Source organism: Mixophyes fleayi, chromosome 2 (genome assembly GCF_038048845.1).
Source record: "Mixophyes fleayi isolate aMixFle1 chromosome 2, aMixFle1.hap1, whole genome shotgun sequence".
Classification (NCBI taxonomy): Eukaryota; Metazoa; Chordata; class Amphibia; order Anura; family Limnodynastidae; genus Mixophyes; species Mixophyes fleayi.
Window position 1 is genome coordinate 357,603,144 of NC_134403.1, and position 19,546 is coordinate 357,622,689.

Sequence of the window (19,546 nt, forward strand, 5' to 3'; positions counted from 1 at the left end):
AGCCCAGGCCTGACTCTCTCCCGACCTCTCCTCCTCTCTCATCTTCTCCACACCCCTTTCCTCATAATTACCCTTCTCTGTCCTGTATTTTCCACCTTTCCCCTCTGCTCACCAGGCTACCTCCCACAGCTTTCAAGGATACGTATGTGTCTTTAGGTGATTAATGTGATGTGGGGGATATTAATGTTGCACAGGGGCTAGTGCAGGGTTAAAATAATTTGCTATAGATAACACAGGTGTGCTAAACACTTTAGAACTTCTAATTATACCGTCAGCAAAGTCTACCTTGAGGAAAGTCTTGTACCGAGTCTTAAGACCAAACATATAAGTCTCTAAAACCATAGTTCAGCACTGAGATACTATTGATAACTGTAATCCTTCAGTGCCACCAATCATTCAATATATCAATCCATATAATATATAAGGTTCCTGATTTGCTGGGGTAATAATTTAAATAGTGACTCAATAAAGTAATAATCACTTGTTGCATATTTGCCAACATTTTAAAATAAATTCCAAGGACATTAAATTGTACTGAGCCTCATGGACCACAATCCACATGATAATATATTTACTAAACTAGGCTATAATGTACAAATAATATAGATAATAGACAACATGAGGATATGGGAACTTCTACTAATTATGGCGACAGGAAAATTAAATCTCCAAAAAGGCCTACACTTCTCTTGGGGGACTGATTTATAAGATGCATACATTTGGGAAAAGCTACTGAAGTAGAGATACAAGTCAGGTGCTTACCTGAACCCACAGCCCCAAGGGATAAAGAGTGCATGGTAAGAATTGTGAAAGCAGCAAGAATGAGATGGGGAGGTGGATGTCATTGTCCATTGTAACTTTCTCAGCAGTAACGTCAGTGCTTAGAGGTGAGGACAGAACTCGCTGCATCAGAAACTTCAATGGATGGCTAAAGAATTAAAGAAGTGGTGTTATGAGAAGACATTTGGATTAATAGACCACAGTCATGTCATCTGGCATGATATGGGCTTATACAAAAGTGACAGCTTGCCCCAATCTTCAAGGGGAACCAGAATTCTAAGTGAGCGGTTTGGAAACTTCATCAGGAACTATTTAAACTAGCAGAGGGGTTACTCATACTAGTAGGTTAATTGGTTGCTATCAAATTGACCCGTGTGTGTGTTTGTGTGAGTGTGTGTGTTAAGGAATTTAGACTGTAAGCTCCAATGGGGCAAGGACTGATGTAAGCGTATTCTCTCTACATCGCTGCGGAATTAGTGGCGCTATATATAATAGCTAATGCTGCTGATGATTTAGGAAAGACAGAGTGGGAGAATTGGAGGAGTGCAATGTATGCGAAAAAAGCATAAATACAACTTTAAACAAAGTATTGAGAAGAAAAAACTGAGACTATAGAAATGAGGGAACAGCCTATTCTCCGTACTAGGGTGATCTATAGACCACCAGGTCAGGAAGAGGAACTGGACCGGGACCTATTGCGGGACATAAATAAAATGCCATTAAAAGGAGAGGTAATAATCATAGGAGACTTTAATCTACTGGATGTGACCGGGGAGGGGTCTTTTGCAAATTCCACTAGAAGTAAGGACATTTTGATCTCCTAGCAGGGAGTATGGCTCAAGCAAATGGTGAGGGAGCCCACTCCCAAGGGCGCAATGTTAGACTTTCTTCTTACAAATGGAGACAAAATATCTGATGTAAATGTGGGAGTGAACCTAGGATCCAGTGACCATCAAGCATTATGGTTTAATATAAAGACAGAGACTGACTCATACGACACAAAAACAAAGGTGTTAGATTTTAGAAAGCCTGACCTTTAGAAAGCCTGACCTTTAGAAAGCCTGACTTGGTAGAGATGGAAGAATGTGTGGGTGACTCTTTGGCAGAGTGGAGGAACTTGAAAGGAGTGCAGGAGAGATGTGAAAAATTAAAAAGTGCAATATTAAAAGCAACTGACCTTTGTATCAAAAGCGTTAGGAAAATTACAAGGAAAAGGAAGCCAGTGTGGTTTGCAAAAGAAGTAGCAAATATTGTGAAAGCAAAATAGATGGCCTTTAGGAAATATAAGCAGACTCAGAATAACGAAGACAAGGAAGTGTGTATCTTCTTAGACAGAAGAAGACTAAGAAGGTAATCGGATGTGCAAAGCCACAAGCTGAAGAGAAAATGGCCCAGTCAGTAGGTAAAGGGGGCAAAACTTTTTTTTTAGGTATACAAGTGAAAGGAGAAAAACAAAAGGAGGAATGATAAGACTAAAGACAGAGAGTGAGGTTGGGGTTTACAAGGAAATAGCAGATCATCTTAATAATTATTTTTGCTCAGAAAGAAAGACATACAGACAGAAAGAGAGGGGAAGGGGCCACTGTTAAGTTGCAAGTATATTCATAAAAATAAGGTTTATAAAAGTACGTTTACAGAGCAGAAGATCCTAACAGAGCTCTCAAAACTGAAAGTGGATAGATCAATGCGGCCAGATGGGATACATCCAAGGATACTAAAAGAGCTTAAAGGGGTGTTGGTAACACCATTAACAGAATTATTCAATCAGCCACTAGTTACAGAAGTAATTCCAGAGGACTAGAAAAGAGCAAATGTAGTCCCACTGCACAAAAGTGGGAGCAAGGAAGAGGTAAGTACCGACCAGTGAGCCTTACATCACTAGTAGGGAAATTGATGGAAACATTAAAAGAAAGAGTTGTAGAATATCTCAAATCCAGTAACTTACAGGATCCCAAACAGCATTGATTTATTGGGGGGAGGTCAAACAAATCTTATGGACTTTTTTAAAGTAATAGATCAAGGGGGGCCATAGATCTGTCTTATACAGATTTTAGTAAGGCTTTTCACACTGTCCCACATCGCTGTTGAATAAACTCGAAAGCTTGGGATTGGATTCTAAGATGGTAGAATTGATAAGATCTTGGTTGCAGGATAGAAAACAGAGAGTTACAGTAAATGGAGTACATTCACAGGAGGGAAAGGTTACCAGTGGAGTACCCCAAGGATCTGTACTTGGACCAGTGCTTAAATATCTTTATTGGAGACATTGCAAATGGTATTGGAGGGAAAGTATGCCTTTTGCAGATTACACAAAGATAATGGGTAGACAAACCAGGAGGGGTAAAACAAATTATTGATGATCTAGGTAGACTAGAGGAATGGTCAAGAGAGTGACAACTACAGTTTAATGCCAAAAAAATGCTAAATCATGCACCTGGGTCTCAAGAACCCAAAGGCTAAATATTCAATTAATGGCACTATAATGGGAACTACTGAGGAGGAAAGGGATCTAGGAGACAATATTTCAGGTGACTTAAAGGCAGGTAAGCAATATAACAAAGCAATGAGGAAGGCAAGTCAGATGCTTGGTTGTATAGGGAGAGGAATCAGTAGCAGAAAGATAGAAGTAATAATACCACTGTATAGGTCATTGGTACGGCCTCATCTAGAATTCTGCATTCAGGTCTGGAGGCCATATCTCCAGAAGGATTTAAATACATTACAGACTGTACAAAGAAGGGCAACTAAAATGGTGCATGGTCTACAGCACAAAACTTACCTGGAAAGACTAAAAGATCTTAATATGTATAGTTTGGAGCAGAGAAGGGAATGGGGAGGTTGATAGAAACTTTCAAATACATCCAGGGTTATAACAAGGTACAGGAGGGAAACATTCTTCAAAGGAAGAAAAGTATTAGTACATGAGGGCATGCACTGATATTGGGGGGAAGCAGGTTCAGAGGAAATTTAAGGAAAAACTACTTTGCCAAAAGGGTAGTGGAAAGGTGGAATAGCCTCTCATCAGAGGTGGTTGAGGCTAATACAGTAGAGCAATTTAAACATGCTTGGGATAGACAGCTGGTCAGAATTGAAATACAGTGACAGTTCAAGGACCAAAATTTACAGGAGAAAATCTTAAAAACCTGGGATGGTTCCTGAAAATTAGGAACATTTGGCAGCTATGTTATTGTTGTTGATTAGGGAATATCCAGATCTACTTTGCTTTTAAGTTACATTTTTAAATTTTGCCTATCGATAGGGGAAACTATTCAATTTATGTCCGGAACTCAGACTCAAGCAGCACTGAAGATGAACGAGTTTACTGATTTACACACAATCAGAAGGGCTGCAGAGCGTCCTCTGCCTGCCTGGCAAGCTGCAGCCAGGAACTGTGTGCCCGTAGTCAGCCCGGCTCAAAATTGTACTACCCCTGATCTTAAGGCTAAATATATATATTCCAGTGATGTAGTAATGCGTAATTGTAAAAAGTAAATTATGTTTACAGTGTTTTTGAACACACTTTTTATGCATGGTTAAAGCAGATTTACATTCCAAAAATAAAATGCATACTGAATTACATAACTCTACCTATCCATAAACAGCTGTGCAGTTAGTACATTTAAGAAAAAAAAAAAGATAATGAATTGATTGGTGCTTGGTCACCAGAGGAGGGGAGCTAACTTTTGCTTACACCAATAGATTTTTTAATTTTAGGAAACTTGCCATGAAGGATAAAGAAATACTGCAAACAGCCACTAAATAAAAAATGCACATATGAATGAACATAAAGAATAATAATAATCGGTGCTCCAACCTCAGTCAAATGCACCTTTTACTAACAGTGTACACTTATATGGTATTTACATAAACTAGAGAAACCCGGCGGTAGCCGCCTTAAATTAAACTGAAATGTAATGACTAAATTAACGATGCAACCGTGTTAGGAATGCGAATAGGATGGAGCCACTAACTGGTACTGAGGCTATTAAACAATGAGGCGCAGAGTCTAACGCACCCCTGGTTTTCACCAGGGTCCCCCGCAAGGAGGTCTGGACTTGGCTGCAAGGTCGCGTTTCTCCAGAACAGTTACCAGTGTAGTGGTGGTGAGAATGGTCAAACAATCCGAGTCAGCCCAAAACTGGCAAAGTGGTACCGAGGGAGATCCAGATAGCGAGGTCAGAGAAGCCGAAGTCAGAACCAGGTGAGCAAGCATAAAGCACAATCCAGGAGAAGTGTCAAATAGCAAAACGGGTCAGTAACTAGAAGCAAGGCAATGGAACGCTGGAGGCAGGAAGGTTTAAACCAGGCCTGTCCAACCTGCGGCCCTCCAGATGTTTGTGAAACTACAAGTCCCAGCATGCCCTTCCAGCTATCAACAGGTTGTCTACTGGCAAAGCATGCTGGGGCTTGTAGTTTCACAACACCTGGAGAGCCGCAGGTTGGATAGGCCTGGTTTAAACACTGGCTGCCTAATGCTGATAGGAGGAGCAGGAGGAAGAGGATGATCAGAGGAGGAACTGGCCGCTGATAGGAGCTGGGGGAGAAGCACCTCGTTGCCTAGCAACGCTCAAATGTCCCTGCATCCTGGCAACAGGACGCCCCCGGCAGGAAGTGATAGGCGGCCGCCCCCGCTGCACAGCTGGTAGGCGAGGGCCTTGCCTGACAAACCAATTAACACGTCAATATTTTTCAACTCTACAGACCTAGATCTTTAATTTGGTGTATTAAGCTATCAATATGTAGATGTTAAGAGTCATATAGGGTTGAGCGAATTGTGTAGAATAAAGGAAAACAATAATGGAAAATTGTAATAATACCCATAAGTCAATCTACTTGACCATGGTACTATAACCATTCCCTGTTTATCCAGAAAAGAAGCTAGATATACAGGTTTTCCTTTGTTTACAGCTATAATGTATATTGTTTATATTATAAATTGCACAGTGCTACATAAATTGTTGACATTTGCAGTATAGTGAAAAAGGACACTTATTATTATGTATTATGTATGGGTATATTTTCCAGCAATAAATGTTTACACTGAGCATTGTTCTTTTCACAAAAAATAAATAACCTTCATATCATCCTTGCACAATATTTGATTTTCACCTAGAAAGAGTTGTGCAGCTCTCATACCTGTGCATTCCTAGCTGAACATTACTGAACAATGCCAATGCCTAACCACTGGAACGTCTACATTATTTACATTGTCCAAACTACAACATTCATGGTATGAATGGGGGGGGGGGAATGCATTACTACCAAAGTGTGGGAGACCTAATGATACCGGGGAGGGGCACAGCTCATACTTGCCAACTTATGGCAAGTATGATCCGGGAGCCTGCCGGGGAAGGTGGGTGTGCAGGGGGCGGGGCTCCGAAAATCGCAGCATTTTGGCCCCACCCCTGTGACGTAATGACGCAAAACCCAACATTTTACAGCGGGTGAATCGCGGGCGTTTTGGACCTAATTCTGCCCACTTAACTAGGAAGGATATATATATATATATATATATATATACATATATTATATACATATATAACTGTACTGTAGTACAGTATAGAAGTGTGTGTACTATGAGGCAGTGAGGTGGGAGTGTGCAGGAGGGAAGGACGGATATATATAGTATGTATATGCATTATTTATATATATATATATATATATATATATATATATACCGTATATATATATTATATATAGTATAGTATAAAAGTGTGTATACTATATGAGATGGTGAGATGGGAGTGTGCAAACAGGAGGGGAGGATATCTATAATATAAAAGCCTGGTAGGGTGTGTTAGTCTGTGTGTGTGTGTGAAAAAAAAAAAAACCAAGCTGCAGCGCCACCTGCTGGGCGGAGTTATATACTGACCTACTAAATTCTTAGTGTGTGTGGGGGAAAAAAAACTCAGAAAGGGCTGAAATTTGGTATACTAAGATGTTTTTTAATTTGTTAATTTAATTTGTTAATTGTTAAAAGTGTTTATAAAGATTTTAAAAATATATATATATATTTCTTGAAGGAGAAGTGACAGTTGGGAGTGGTTGGTGGTTGCCGGGGGTGACAGTGGGGAGTGGTTGGTGGTTGCCGGGGGTGACAGTTGGGAGTGGTTGGTGGTTGCCGGGGGTGACAGTGGGGAGTGGTTGGTTGTTGCCAGGGGTGACAGAGCGAGAGGAGTGTGATACTCAGGACCGCAGAGAGAGATCCCTGTGTCTGGATAGACATCTGGATAGATGTGGCAATAAAGATGAAGGATGTGGCGATAAAGATGAAGGATGTGGCGATAAAGATGAAGGATGAGGTGGTGACATGTGGACAAAACCACGTTAAAAAAGGGCGCTTGCGTCGGGAAGTAACGCTCTTCCCCTGAGGAGGCCTGGCCTAGCCCCAAATGCATGACAAGAACCTTTTTAACACCTTAAGTAGCTTGATTTGACTAGAATGCATGAGTATCATGCACGGGTTAACTTGTATTATTATATACATATATAAATGTACTGTAGCACAGTATAGAAGTGTGTGTACTATGAGGCAGGTGGGAGTGTGCAGAGGGAGGGACGGATATATAAAGTATGTATATATAATATATATGTCCTGTAGTATAGAAGTGTGTAGGCAGTGGGAGTGTGCAGGAGGGAGGGACGGATATATACAGTATATATAATATATATGCCCTGTAGTACAGTGTAGTACAGTGTAGGCAGACAGAGGGACGGATATATACAGTATATATAATATATATGCCCTGTAGTACAGTGTAGTACAGTGTAGGCAGAGGGAGGGATGGATATATACAGTATATATAATATATATGCCCTGTAGTACAGTGTAGGCACAGAGAGGGATGGATATATATAGTATATATAATATATATGCCCTGTAGTACAGTGTAGGCAGAGAGAGGGATGAATATATATAGTATATATAATATATATGCCCTGTAGTACAGTGTAGGCAGAGAGAGGGATGGATATATACAGTATATATAATATATATGCCCTGTAGTACAATGGGAGTGTGCAGACAGAGGGATGGATATATAAAGTATATATAATATATATGCCCTGTAGTACAGTGTAGGCAGAGAGAGGGATGGATATATATAGTATATATAATATATATGCCCTGTAGTACAGTGTAGTATAGTGGGAGTGTGCAGACAGAGGGACGGATATATACAGTATATATAATATATATGCCCTGTAGTACAGTGTAGTACAGTGTAGGCAGACAGAGGGACGGATATATACAGTATATATAATATATATGCCCTGTAGTACAGTGTAGTACAGTGTAGGCAGAGGGAGGGATGGATATATACAGTATATATAATATATATGCCCTGTAGTACAGTGTAGGCACAGAGAGGGATGGATATATATAGTATATATAATATATATGCCCTGTAGTACAGTGTAGGCAGAGAGAGGGATGGATATATATAGTATATATAATATATATGCCCTGTAGTACAGTATAGTACAGTGTAGTACAGTGTAGGCAGAGAGAGGGATGGATATATACAGTATATATAATATATATGCCCTGTAGTACAGTGTAGGCAGAGAGAGGGATGGATATATACAGTATATATAATATATATGCCCTGTAGTACAGTGTAGGCAGAGAGAGGGATGGATATATACAGTATATATAATATATATGCCCTGTAGTACAGTGTAGTACAGTGTAGGCAGAGAGAGGGATGGATATATACATTATATATAATATATATGCCCTGTAGTACAGTGTAGTACAGTGTAGGCAGAGAGAGGGATGGATATATATAGTATATATAATATATATGCCCTGTAGTACAGTGTAGTACAGTGTAGTCAGATAGAGGGATGGATATATATAGTATATATAATATATATATGCCCTGTAGTACAGTGTAGGCAGACAGAGGGATGGATATATACATTATATATAATATATATGCCCTGTAGTACAGTGTAGGCAGAGAGAGGGATGGATATATACAGTATATATAATATATATGCCCTGTAGTACAGTGTAGGCAGAGAGAAGGATGGATATATACAATATATATAATATATATGCCCTGTAGTACAGTGTAGTACAGTGGGAGTGTGCAGACAGAGGGACGGATATATACAGTATATATAATATATATGCCCTGTAGTACAGTGTAGTACAGTGTAGGCAGAGAGAGGGATGGGTATATACAGTATATATAATATATATGCCCTGTAGTACAGTGTAGTACAGTGTAGGCAGAGAGAGGGATGGATATATACAGTATATATAATATATATGCCCTGTAGTACAGTGTAGTACAGTGTAGGCAGAGAGAGAGATGGATATATATAGTATATATAATATTTATGCCCTGTAGTACAGTGTAGTACAGTGTAGTACAGTGTAGGCAGAGAGAAGGATGGATATATACAGTATATATAATATATATGCCCTGTAGTACAGTGTAGTACAGTGGGAGTGTGCAGACAGAGGGAAGGGCCTGTACATGGAGGAAGGGGAGGAGGTGCTGGAGAAGGCGGACCACTGACTGTCAGCTCTGTTCTTCCTTTAAGCTAAAACACGGGATTTCATTCACTTGTATCTGGGCTGAGCGGACACCTCCCGCCCTGAGCACAGACCGGAGCAGGCTGCAGTCACCCCGCACACAGCCGGACCATGCCCAGATACGAGCTGGCTCTGATCCTCAAGGCCATGCAGAGGGTGAGTGCTGCTGTCATTGTGCCTCCTTCCTTATTTCTTGTGCAAAACGTGTTCAGCCCTGATTGGCACAGCTCTGTGTCCCGGGGTCTGTGGCCCCCACGTGCTCCGAGGTAAGTATCCAGGAAGGGCCCCCTCCCCTGCCCCATACACCCCAAATCCTGAGGGCTCCCCTGCACCCCAAATCCTGAGGGCACCCCTTCACCCAGACACATGTCTGAGAGCTGCAGTGAGAGGGGTAACACCAGAGTGATCAGGATGAATAGTAAATGTCATTGTGCGCAGGGTTTTCTGTGTCTGACGCTGCACTGTGCATTATAATCCGGCCACACGGTGTTATAATGTGCCTGGTGCTCAGTAACACCTATAATATGCTACATGCACTTCTGCATTTGAGGTATATTTATTATATCCAGTATGCAACAGGCAAAACGTCTCCTGAATGTGGAGTAATAAATGTAAATTCTTGTGAATTCCATATGTCTTTTTAAATGGCACTTTATAATGTGACTATTTTTATATTTATTTTTGTGTGTCTACTAGAATAGGAAAAGTGACAGATTCAAAAGGAGAATGTATTGTATAGCATAAAAAAAATCTATACAGTATGGGAATGTGAGGCTGATTTGAACACCATACACTATTTATTTATTTTTTTGTAAGGGAAGTGTGAAATTGTCTATTATCCAACATTAGTGATGCAGATTTAAGGGTGATAGTTGGGGGGGAGGGATTTTTTTTATAGTAAGTAAACTTTTTATGTTGGCTATTTACTATAGGAAAGGATATGCGGCCCTTAGACGTCTGGATTATGAAATAAAATTCAGTGACCACTTCAAAAGGATGAATAGCAATATTTTATTGTCAAGCTTCAGAAATAAATATCATTTGTATGATATCCTAGGGTAGCTGCGTTGTTACATAGGACGATGAATGAAAGGTACATGATTTTGATGGTAGTGTTGCATGTAATTGGCATGCTGTAAATTTAAAGAGTGTCTTGAGTTTTTCCCCATGTCTAGAAATAAATAGTTCCCGTATAAATGTGGAACAATGACCTAGTCCTATCTGCTCATGCTCGAAATTTCTACCCACCATGCTGGTGTCTGTTATTATGCTCCAGTAAATATATGAGGCTAATATTAACTACAGGCGAAGCTAGATTGCTTTGTTCATTGTTGCCTGGGCAGATATGACAAACCCAGTTAACAAAATAATGAAATGTTTATTGGTGCATGATTTCTGAAGCTGCTAAAGTTATCACTAGTCGTTGTAAGTGCGTCTTAGCGATAAGTTGGAATATTTTCATGTTTTAGGACACAAATTCTACGTCCTTCTACGTCCGTAAATGAAGCATGTCCATACTTGGAAACCTCACAACATATAAAAGACATACATAATAATAGTAGGACAGAGAGTCCATTGTGCCACATTTGTTAATGTAAGTTAAGGTCAAGAAGATTCTATTACTTCTGCATCAGAGTTGTTAAGACATTCGCAAAGTTTGTAAACGTGACAAGTACCAAGTCTGAGTTTATATTTTGGTTCCAGATTTGTAACTTCCCCTCGTTCATATGTTTTGTATATAAATATTTAACTATATTATGTCTTTAACAAACTTGCCATCTTTGGCAGTACCATTTTTATGCATGCGATATAAGCACCTCTTTGTCATCAGTAAAAAGCATGTTTGTTCCTCCTGAACACAGTTGTCATTTGACTATTTTTGGAATTCATTTCAAATATATTTTCCATTTGTTGATAATTTACTTATGGGGCATTAGAAATATTTGCCCACAGGCAGGGTCTGTACAGATCATGGTCATCAATGGATGATGTTGAATGCATTGAGAGCTACACCACTTGGTGCCTGTAGCATCTATTCCATAACTAGGGTTTTATAACTACTGGGTAATATATTTTTCTTTAAGGGCATGCCTGGCCAATCTGTGGCTCTCCAGTTGATGTGAAACTACAAGTCCCAGCATTCTTCCCCAGTAGATAGCCAGCTGGTAGTTGTCAGTGTATGCTGGGACTTGTAGTTTTGCAACTCCTGGAGAACCACAGATTAGCCAGACCTGTGCTAAAGGGAGCAACCAGGTACTGAGTAGAGGGGTCATTCCGTGCCAAATCATCACAACTTCCAACCCGACCATCTCAGATTTTCGTGAAATTTGGTAGGATTGTAGATGACTTAAAGTAACTTTCATATGTAAAAATTTTAGCCCTCAGTGATGGTGTTCATGCAACAGGATTGCAAACATGGCAAAAAATGTAAAATTTATGCTTGCAAGGTCAACTAAAACAAATCAGAACTTTGCTTCTAATTGTGGTAGATCTGTCATGTTGGTCTTGTTTTGAAGCTAAGGTACCTTTAGTTTTATATAAAAAAAATAATTATATTTAAATACTGACCTCTACATTTCAAGGTCACATGAGTAGATTTGCCTATATCCTATGCCCTTGTCACACAACCAAGTTAATTCATGGGGACTTTTCACCTGCCGCACCACTACAATTCTAGTATACCTTCTGTATACTAATGTATATAATGAGTAAAATCTAGATTAAGCAAAATTAACTTTTTATCATTTGCGTCCTAGAATGGATAACCTGATTTTCAAACAGCTTTTTGTTAATAATTTTGCTCCCTTAAGTTTGAAAACAAGGGGATTTGGCTGAGAACTCTGACTGCTATATTTTCAAACTACAAGTACATTTTAATAAAACTTTGGCACAAGGTTTTGCAATAATTCCCCCTGCAGGGGTAGGTCTTAATCCTTATTTCATGTTCTTTTTTTTGTGTGTTCTTATTAAAGTCCTGAAAAGAGGTTTTAGCTCATAAGTACAGATTATATTTTGCAGGTTTTAACTTTATTGCAATCACAGCTAATAGCTACAGGATGGGACGAATAACAATGGTGGTCTACTTATTGCAAGTTAGTTGCAGTCTGCAGAATGTTCTTGCTAGGCTCTTATCTAAACTTGTTGCGTGTTGGCTGTTTTTGTTTTGTTTGTTTTGTTTTTATAATTGAACTTGTACCTGGGTAACTTCTGTTACTTTGCATGTTTTAAAAACAAATAAGAAACTGAGAAAAATATTTTATATTCTCTTGGCTTTTTAAAAAGCAAAAAATATGCACCACCTAAAGGAAGCTAATGCCCTGTTTCTTTTAAAGGGGTAAGAATTCGCTAGTGGCATCATAATAGTTATTGCAATTGACCAGGTGCTTAACAAGGCGTATCTTGTGCAAGGCATTGCCACGGGATCGGCTCAGTCGTAATAAACCGCTATGGGTGTCCTACCCCTTTAAGAAAATCCATTGTGAAAATTTTGTGTGCTATCTCTTATTAATATACCAGCGAATCGTCCAGCAATGACTGTAACATTCTATTTGCAGTAATATATATAATTCCTAGTAATCTGTTACATACAAAAACAGGAAGGTTGACCGCTCTGGCAAGACATACTGGGACTTTTAGTTCCACATAATCTGAAGCATCACAGGTGGCCCAAGTTTGAGCTGCAGCTTCAAGTGTTCTTGAAACCATGAAATATCTGGATAGACCTTGAATGTGATGACCAGTATATCATGACTTTCCATACAACTGCTACTAAGAAACATGAATCAACAGTTTAACGCTAGGGCGAATTATCTTTACCAGTATCACACAGCTAATAGTAGCTCTCATCTGGAATGGTTAACTAAAATAACGTGTCTGATTTTTCCCTTTGTTTCATGAAATACTACCTAACAATACCGCATAAAGGCCAGAGATAATGTACAGTGCCCCTTAATTGTTTATTTTGTTTAAAAAAACCTTTTTATAATGCCAATCTTGATTAGCACCTTGCATTTTCTGTGTGCAGAAGTGCTTCAAAATATATTAGTCATTATAAAGTGGTAGCTATATGTATAAACTCTTATAAATATTATCTAGACTCTGACTTCTGATGTAATCCCTTCAGTGTTCACTAGGAAAACTTGTGTGTTTATATGGAATAATGCAAGTTATGGATATTGATAGACTTCTTGGATCTGTTACCTGTATAAATGCGCTCTATATACAGTTGACGCGTTTCCATGGTCACAGTACTCCTCATAGTTTCTAATATTCATATAATTTATAGTAGGGTGTGCATTATCCCATGTTAATGTTGCCAGTTATGGAGCAGGCTGGCGTTATCTTGACGAGCGCTAACTATTTGCACATACCCATGTGTAGTTTTGAGATGTCCACTTTGCACATTGACCTATTTAAGGTTAATTCAGCAGCATAATTTAGCGGGTAAAGGATAAGCCATTATCTTTTGCAGGGAGTGTCTGTCAGCAGAGAACTAGACAAAGATGTATATTGTAAAAAACGATTGAAACAAACCAAAGTATTTATGAAAATGGTCTTGTGACTAATGCAGAAATCAATCTGTACTCACTGGACTCTTCGTTCAGCAAAGAGGATATTTAGAAGGATTCTGATTTAAAAAAAACAAAATGATTTAGTATAGGAATACAAATGCAGTGTATTTTTTTCTTGGTACAAAGTGCAAACTTCTGCTGTGTATTTAAATATCCTACCTGGTATTGTAAGCCACAGCAGGAGGTTGCTGCGAGATTATTATTATTTTTTTTTAATATCGTGCTAGTTCGGCACAATTTAACCACTTCCATAAATTAGGAAGTCAACATTAAAAACATTTTTGAACACAACTGTGGATGTTATCTGAGCAGTATATTTACGATTCATGTCCTAAGATTCATTATTTAGGTTGGCCCTAAATTAAAAGTTTTATTCTCTGGTTTATATGGAGTAAAAACATCCTGTCTTGGACAGGGGGGATCATAGAGAACTGGATTGGATGCATTTATTTGCATTCAATTCCATTTGTCTAATTGTGAGCCATATAGGTAACAATAATTTCATTATTCTTTAGGAAAAATGTTTTGCACAAGTTATCATGTAACTGACAATAACCATTAGCATTAGGGCAAAGCAAACACGTGTTTGCTGTCAATACGACATGTATACTTTATACAAATATATTTACATGTTCAGAAAGGATAACTATCTTTACATCCTAGTGTGCTGCTTTCATAATTAAAGATTAACTAATCTTTATTCAGATTGTCACTAGAACACTCTGTACACTCATTGGGCCTGATTCATTAAAGAACTTAAATTAAGACGTTTCTTATTTCAGTCTCCTGGACAAAACCATGTTACAATGCAAGGGGTGCAAACTAGTTTTCTGTTTTGAACATAAGTTAAATAATGACTGTTTTTCATGTAGCACACAAATACTTGATAGCTTATTTGTACACTGAAATTTAAAGTTGATATGTGTGTGCTACATGACAAAACAGTCAGTATTTAACTTATGTGCAAAACAGAAAACTAGTTTGCACTCCTTGCATAGTAACATGGTTTTGTCCAGGAGACTGAAATATCATCATCAACATTTATTTACATAGCGCCAGCAAATTCCGTAGCGCTTTACAATTGGGAACAAACATTAATAAGACAATACTGGGTAATACATACAGACAGAGAGGTAAGAGAACCCTGCTCGAAAGCTTACAATCTATAGGACAATGGGAGTTAGGAACACAAGGGCATGTGCTACATCATATTGCACAATAGACTAGCCAGACTGCAAAGGTAAAAGTACTGAGTGGGCTATGTGTGTTGCAATGTTGGTCAGAAGGTCGTTGTCTTGTGTTAGCAGTGTAGAGGATGGCAATAGGGTAATCTAGGGAAATTAGGATGATGGTTGAGGAATATCATAACCTTGTCTGAAGAGGTGGGTTTTCAGTGAACGCTTGAAGGTTTGAAGACTAGAGGAAAGTCTTACTGTGCGTGGGAGGGAATTCCACAAAGTAGGTGCAGCCCGGAAAAAATCCTGTAACCGAGAATGGGAGGATGTGATGAGAGTGGAGGAGAGACGTAGATCTTGTGCAGAACGGAGGTGTCGAGTAGGGAGATATTTCGAGACAAGTGAGGAAATGTATGTCAGTGCAATTTTGTTGATGTCCTTGTATGTTAGTAGAAGAATTTTATATTGGAAATAAGAAACTTCTTAATTTTAAGTTCCTTAATGAATCAGGCCCATTGTGATTAAAGTTCTCATCTGGTACTAAGTGACTTAAATCCTACTGTCGGTTACTAATGTCTAACTAGCTATGTTCCGAAACACAATTTGTCATTAAATCTCCAGATTCTTAGTAGCTGCCGAGAGCTCCGTTGTACAATTTTTAATTTTTTCTTTAAATTAGAGTGTCATTGTTTTTTTTTTACCTTTTTTTTTTTTTTTTTTTTTCTTTTTTTCTTTTTTTTTATACGACTACCTTTTTCTAATTGTGTCTTTGTCTTTTGTTTTTGCTGCCTTGCAGGGTTCTTTACCATAGATCCTCACTCCATGGTTAAATAGCCGATGGCTTTGGAAATTATCGATGTAAAAAAAAAAAAGTGCATGCTAAGCATCGGATATTGCAGGAACCAACATCGAGAAAGCAAAGTAAAGGACAAAGACTTATAGTTTTTTGCATTGTTTTGAACTAAGCACCTGTGGTTTTTGAACACACTGAAGCTTCTAATGATGAGGGCTTCTTTGGAGGCAGCTGATATCGTCATAGTGGCATTATACTTTGTACTGGTGTTATGCTTCGGATTCTTTGCCATGTGGAAATCGAACAGGAGTACTGTAAGCGGATACTTCCTGGCGGGTCGTTCTATGACCTGGGCGGCTATTGGTGCCTCTCTGTTTGTAAGCAATATTGGTAGCGAACATTTCATTGGCCTATCGGGATCCGGAGCAGCCAGTGGATTCGCAGTGGGGGCTTGGGAATTAAATGCCTTGTTGCTTTTGCAGCTGCTCGGATGGGTCTTCATTCCAGTCTATATACGTTCTGGAGTATATACTATGCCTGAATACTTATCCAAACGTTATGGAGGACATAGAATCCAAGTGTATTTTGCAATACTGTCCTTGATTTTGTACATATTCACCAAACTGTCTGTAGACTTATATTCAGGAGCTCTGTTTATCCAAGAATCTCTAGGATGGAATCTTTATTTGTCCGTCATTTTACTAATTGGGATGACTGCTCTCCTCACCGTCACGGGAGGTTTGGTTGCGGTAATTTATACAGACACTCTCCAGGCCTTTCTCATGATTATCGGGGCTCTGACTTTGACCATAATAAGCTTTAAGGAAATCGGTGGGTTTGAGGAAGTGAAAAGGAAATATATGCTGGCAACGCCCAACATCACATCTATTTTGCTGAATTATAACTTTACCAATACTAACTCATGCCATGTCTCACCCAAGCCGGATTCTCTCAAAATGCTCCGAGAAGCCAGTGATGAAGATATTCCTTGGCCTGGATTTCTCCTGGGTCAAACTCCAGCCTCAGTGTGGTATTGGTGTGCAGACCAAGTCATCGTGCAGAGGGTCTTGGCCGCAAAAAATATATCCCACGCCAAAGGAGCAACTCTCATGGCTGGCTTCTTAAAGATTTTGCCAATGTTTTTAATAGTAATTCCAGGGATGATATCCAGAATCATGTTTGTGGATGACATTGCTTGCATTAACCCCGAGCACTGCATGGAAGTTTGTGGCAGCAGAGCTGGTTGTTCCAATATTGCCTATCCCCGATTAGTCATGAAGGTCCTCCCCGTTGGTTTGCGTGGCCTCATGATGGCTGTAATGATTGCAGCCCTCATGAGTGATCTAGACTCTATATTCAACAGCGCAAGCACCATCTTCACTCTCGACATCTACAAATTTATCCGGAAAAGCGCAACATCTCGAGAGCTCATGCTGGTTGGGAGAGTATTTGTAGCATTCATGGTGGTCATTAGTATTGCCTGGGTTCCAATCATTGTGGAAATGCAAGGAGGCCAAATGTACCTGTACATTCAAGAGGTGGCAGACTACCTAACGCCGCCTGTTGCTGCTTTGTTCTTGCTCGGCATATTTTGGAAGCGCTGCAACGAACAAGGGGCATTTTATGGTGGGATGGTGGGTTTTGTATTGGGGTTCACCCGTCTTATTCTAGCCTTCATCTATCGTGTCCCCGAGTGCAACCTGCCAGATGACAGACCCAGCTTCATTAAAAATATCCACTACATGTACATTGCGACCGCCCTGTTTTGGATCACCAGTATTATTACAATCGTAGTCAGCCTTTTGACGCCACCACCGAAGAAAGAGCAGATCAGGACCACTACTTTCTGGGCACTTAAATACAAGACCATCAAAGAAAAGACGGACAAAGAGGATTCCTATAAAGCACATGAGAAAAGTGACACCCCATGCACGGATGATAACCTGAAACAGGTTCTTCCAAATGGGAAGTCGGAGGATCACATTAAGACTGTCCAAAACGAGGACTTAAATCTTCTAATGATTTACAAAGATGACTCTAACCCGCTGAGCTCATTAAGTGTCTCGGAAGCTGAGACACCGGTGGATTCTTATTCCAATGGACAAGCAGCTCTTATGGGACAGCTTCCTACAGAACTGGATACGGAAGACAAGAGCAAATGCTCAAAGTTCTTAGACTGGTTCTGTGGCTATAAAAGTGGCACCGGTATTAACCGAGCCACCAAGGAGGAAGAGGAAGAGGAGGATGAAGCCGCTTGTTTAAAAATGCTGGAAGAGAAACCCGCAATCAAACGACTTCTCAACACTGGACTGGTCTGTGTATGCTCTGTTGGGGTGTTCATGTTCATTTACTTCTCTTTGTAAGTTATGAAATCCACCTTCTGCGGGGCAAGGCAAGACATCCATGACTATTACGAGAGCAAAGCCTTTGAAGTAATGAATAAGATATGGGGCTGTTCCATATTCCCAGGCGTTGTTTACTCTAAAAAAAAAAAAGGCCTTTTAGCAGCTCAGTAGTGACCACATTGAGCTCTTCTACATGTGAAATCCCTTAAGGATCTTGTCCAATGCTTATTTCTACCAAATATGTAATTTATTATTTAAAAGGAACGTTTACAGACAGGCAGATAAGTTAAATAAAGCAGGCTTCTGTACTTGGTCCAAAAGAGGAGGCATTTGGCATACCAAATTGCAGGATTATATACACACACGTGTATATAAGTGTGTGTAACATATATGTAATGCACATTACGGTGACTTTGCCTTAGTCTTTAATCACAAACCTTATTTGTACATTTTATAACCACAATTTGTTTTTTTGTTTTTATCGAAAGTCCTGGTCCTTGCTGTATAGGCAACTTTTATCTGTTTGTCTTAATATTTACTTGTGTTTTTTTTTGTTTTGTTTGTTAAGAAAAGCAAAGCACTTATCATTATTTTCTACTGTGCGACTCTATGCTCCAGTCCTAAAGAATATCATTACATTGATCATTTTTTAATGTGCCTTTATTAAAATATGTCAAGTGTTCAAGACTTCCAGGATTTTTTTCTAAAACACCCTTTCTCCTAGTCATGTGTTTAGTTTGTGTGGCAGGATCTGGACTTTTACTGCAGGTCTGACCTATTGGGCTGGTCAGAAACGAGGTCATGGTCCACATCTTCTCCTATGTCTGTATAGAACTCTCAGGGGTAGACTTGTCAAACCTTCTATAAAAGTTGAAGTGTTTCATGTTTCATGTAGCAACCAATCAGATTCTAGCTGTCATTTATATAGTACATTCTATAAAATGAAAGCTAGAACCTGATTGGCCGCTATGGGCAACACCTCCTCTTTTCCATTTTAAAGGTTTTATATAGCTACCCCTCTGTGGTCAAGCTTTAAAACTGCTATCAATATGAGTAATGGAGTGTGTGAGGGAGCGGAATATGTGTAGAAAAGAGCTTGACACCTCTCTGGAGGTGTGTGTGTGTGTATATATATATATATATATATATATATATATATCATATTTTAAATTTTAATGGTCACATATGGGGTACAATGTATGCTCGGATGCAACTTGCATTTTAAAATAGAGAACAGAAGTTTTGCGTACTGACGACCGTATTCAAAGCCAAATCTATCTTTCAATACGTTTCGATTTGAATCTGGGTGCAAATACGATCTACCTAAGCGTTAC

At 39.2% G+C, this 19,546-nt stretch overlaps 2 protein-coding genes across 2 annotated transcripts in view; both read left to right on the top strand.

Moving 5' to 3' along the window:
- The first annotated feature begins 9,344 nt into the window (after nucleotides 1-9,344).
- The window catches only part of MRPS6 (mitochondrial ribosomal protein S6), a 31,355-nt gene continuing 21,153 nt past the window's right edge, over nucleotides 9,345-19,546 (top strand). The window contains exon 1 of the mRNA XM_075197218.1: nucleotides 9,345-9,484. Within this exon, the coding sequence (XP_075053319.1) occupies nucleotides 9,440-9,484 (45 nt within the window). The 5' untranslated portion in view covers nucleotides 9,345-9,439. The remainder of the gene's footprint in view (nucleotides 9,485-19,546) is intronic.
- On the top strand, nucleotides 9,349-18,897 carry SLC5A3 (solute carrier family 5 member 3). Its single transcript, XM_075197217.1, has 2 exons — nucleotides 9,349-9,484; nucleotides 15,871-18,897. The coding sequence occupies exon 2, from the start codon at nucleotides 16,074-16,076 to the stop codon at nucleotides 18,228-18,230; it is 2,157 nt and encodes a 718-aa protein (XP_075053318.1). The 5' UTR covers nucleotides 9,349-9,484; nucleotides 15,871-16,073; the 3' UTR covers nucleotides 18,231-18,897.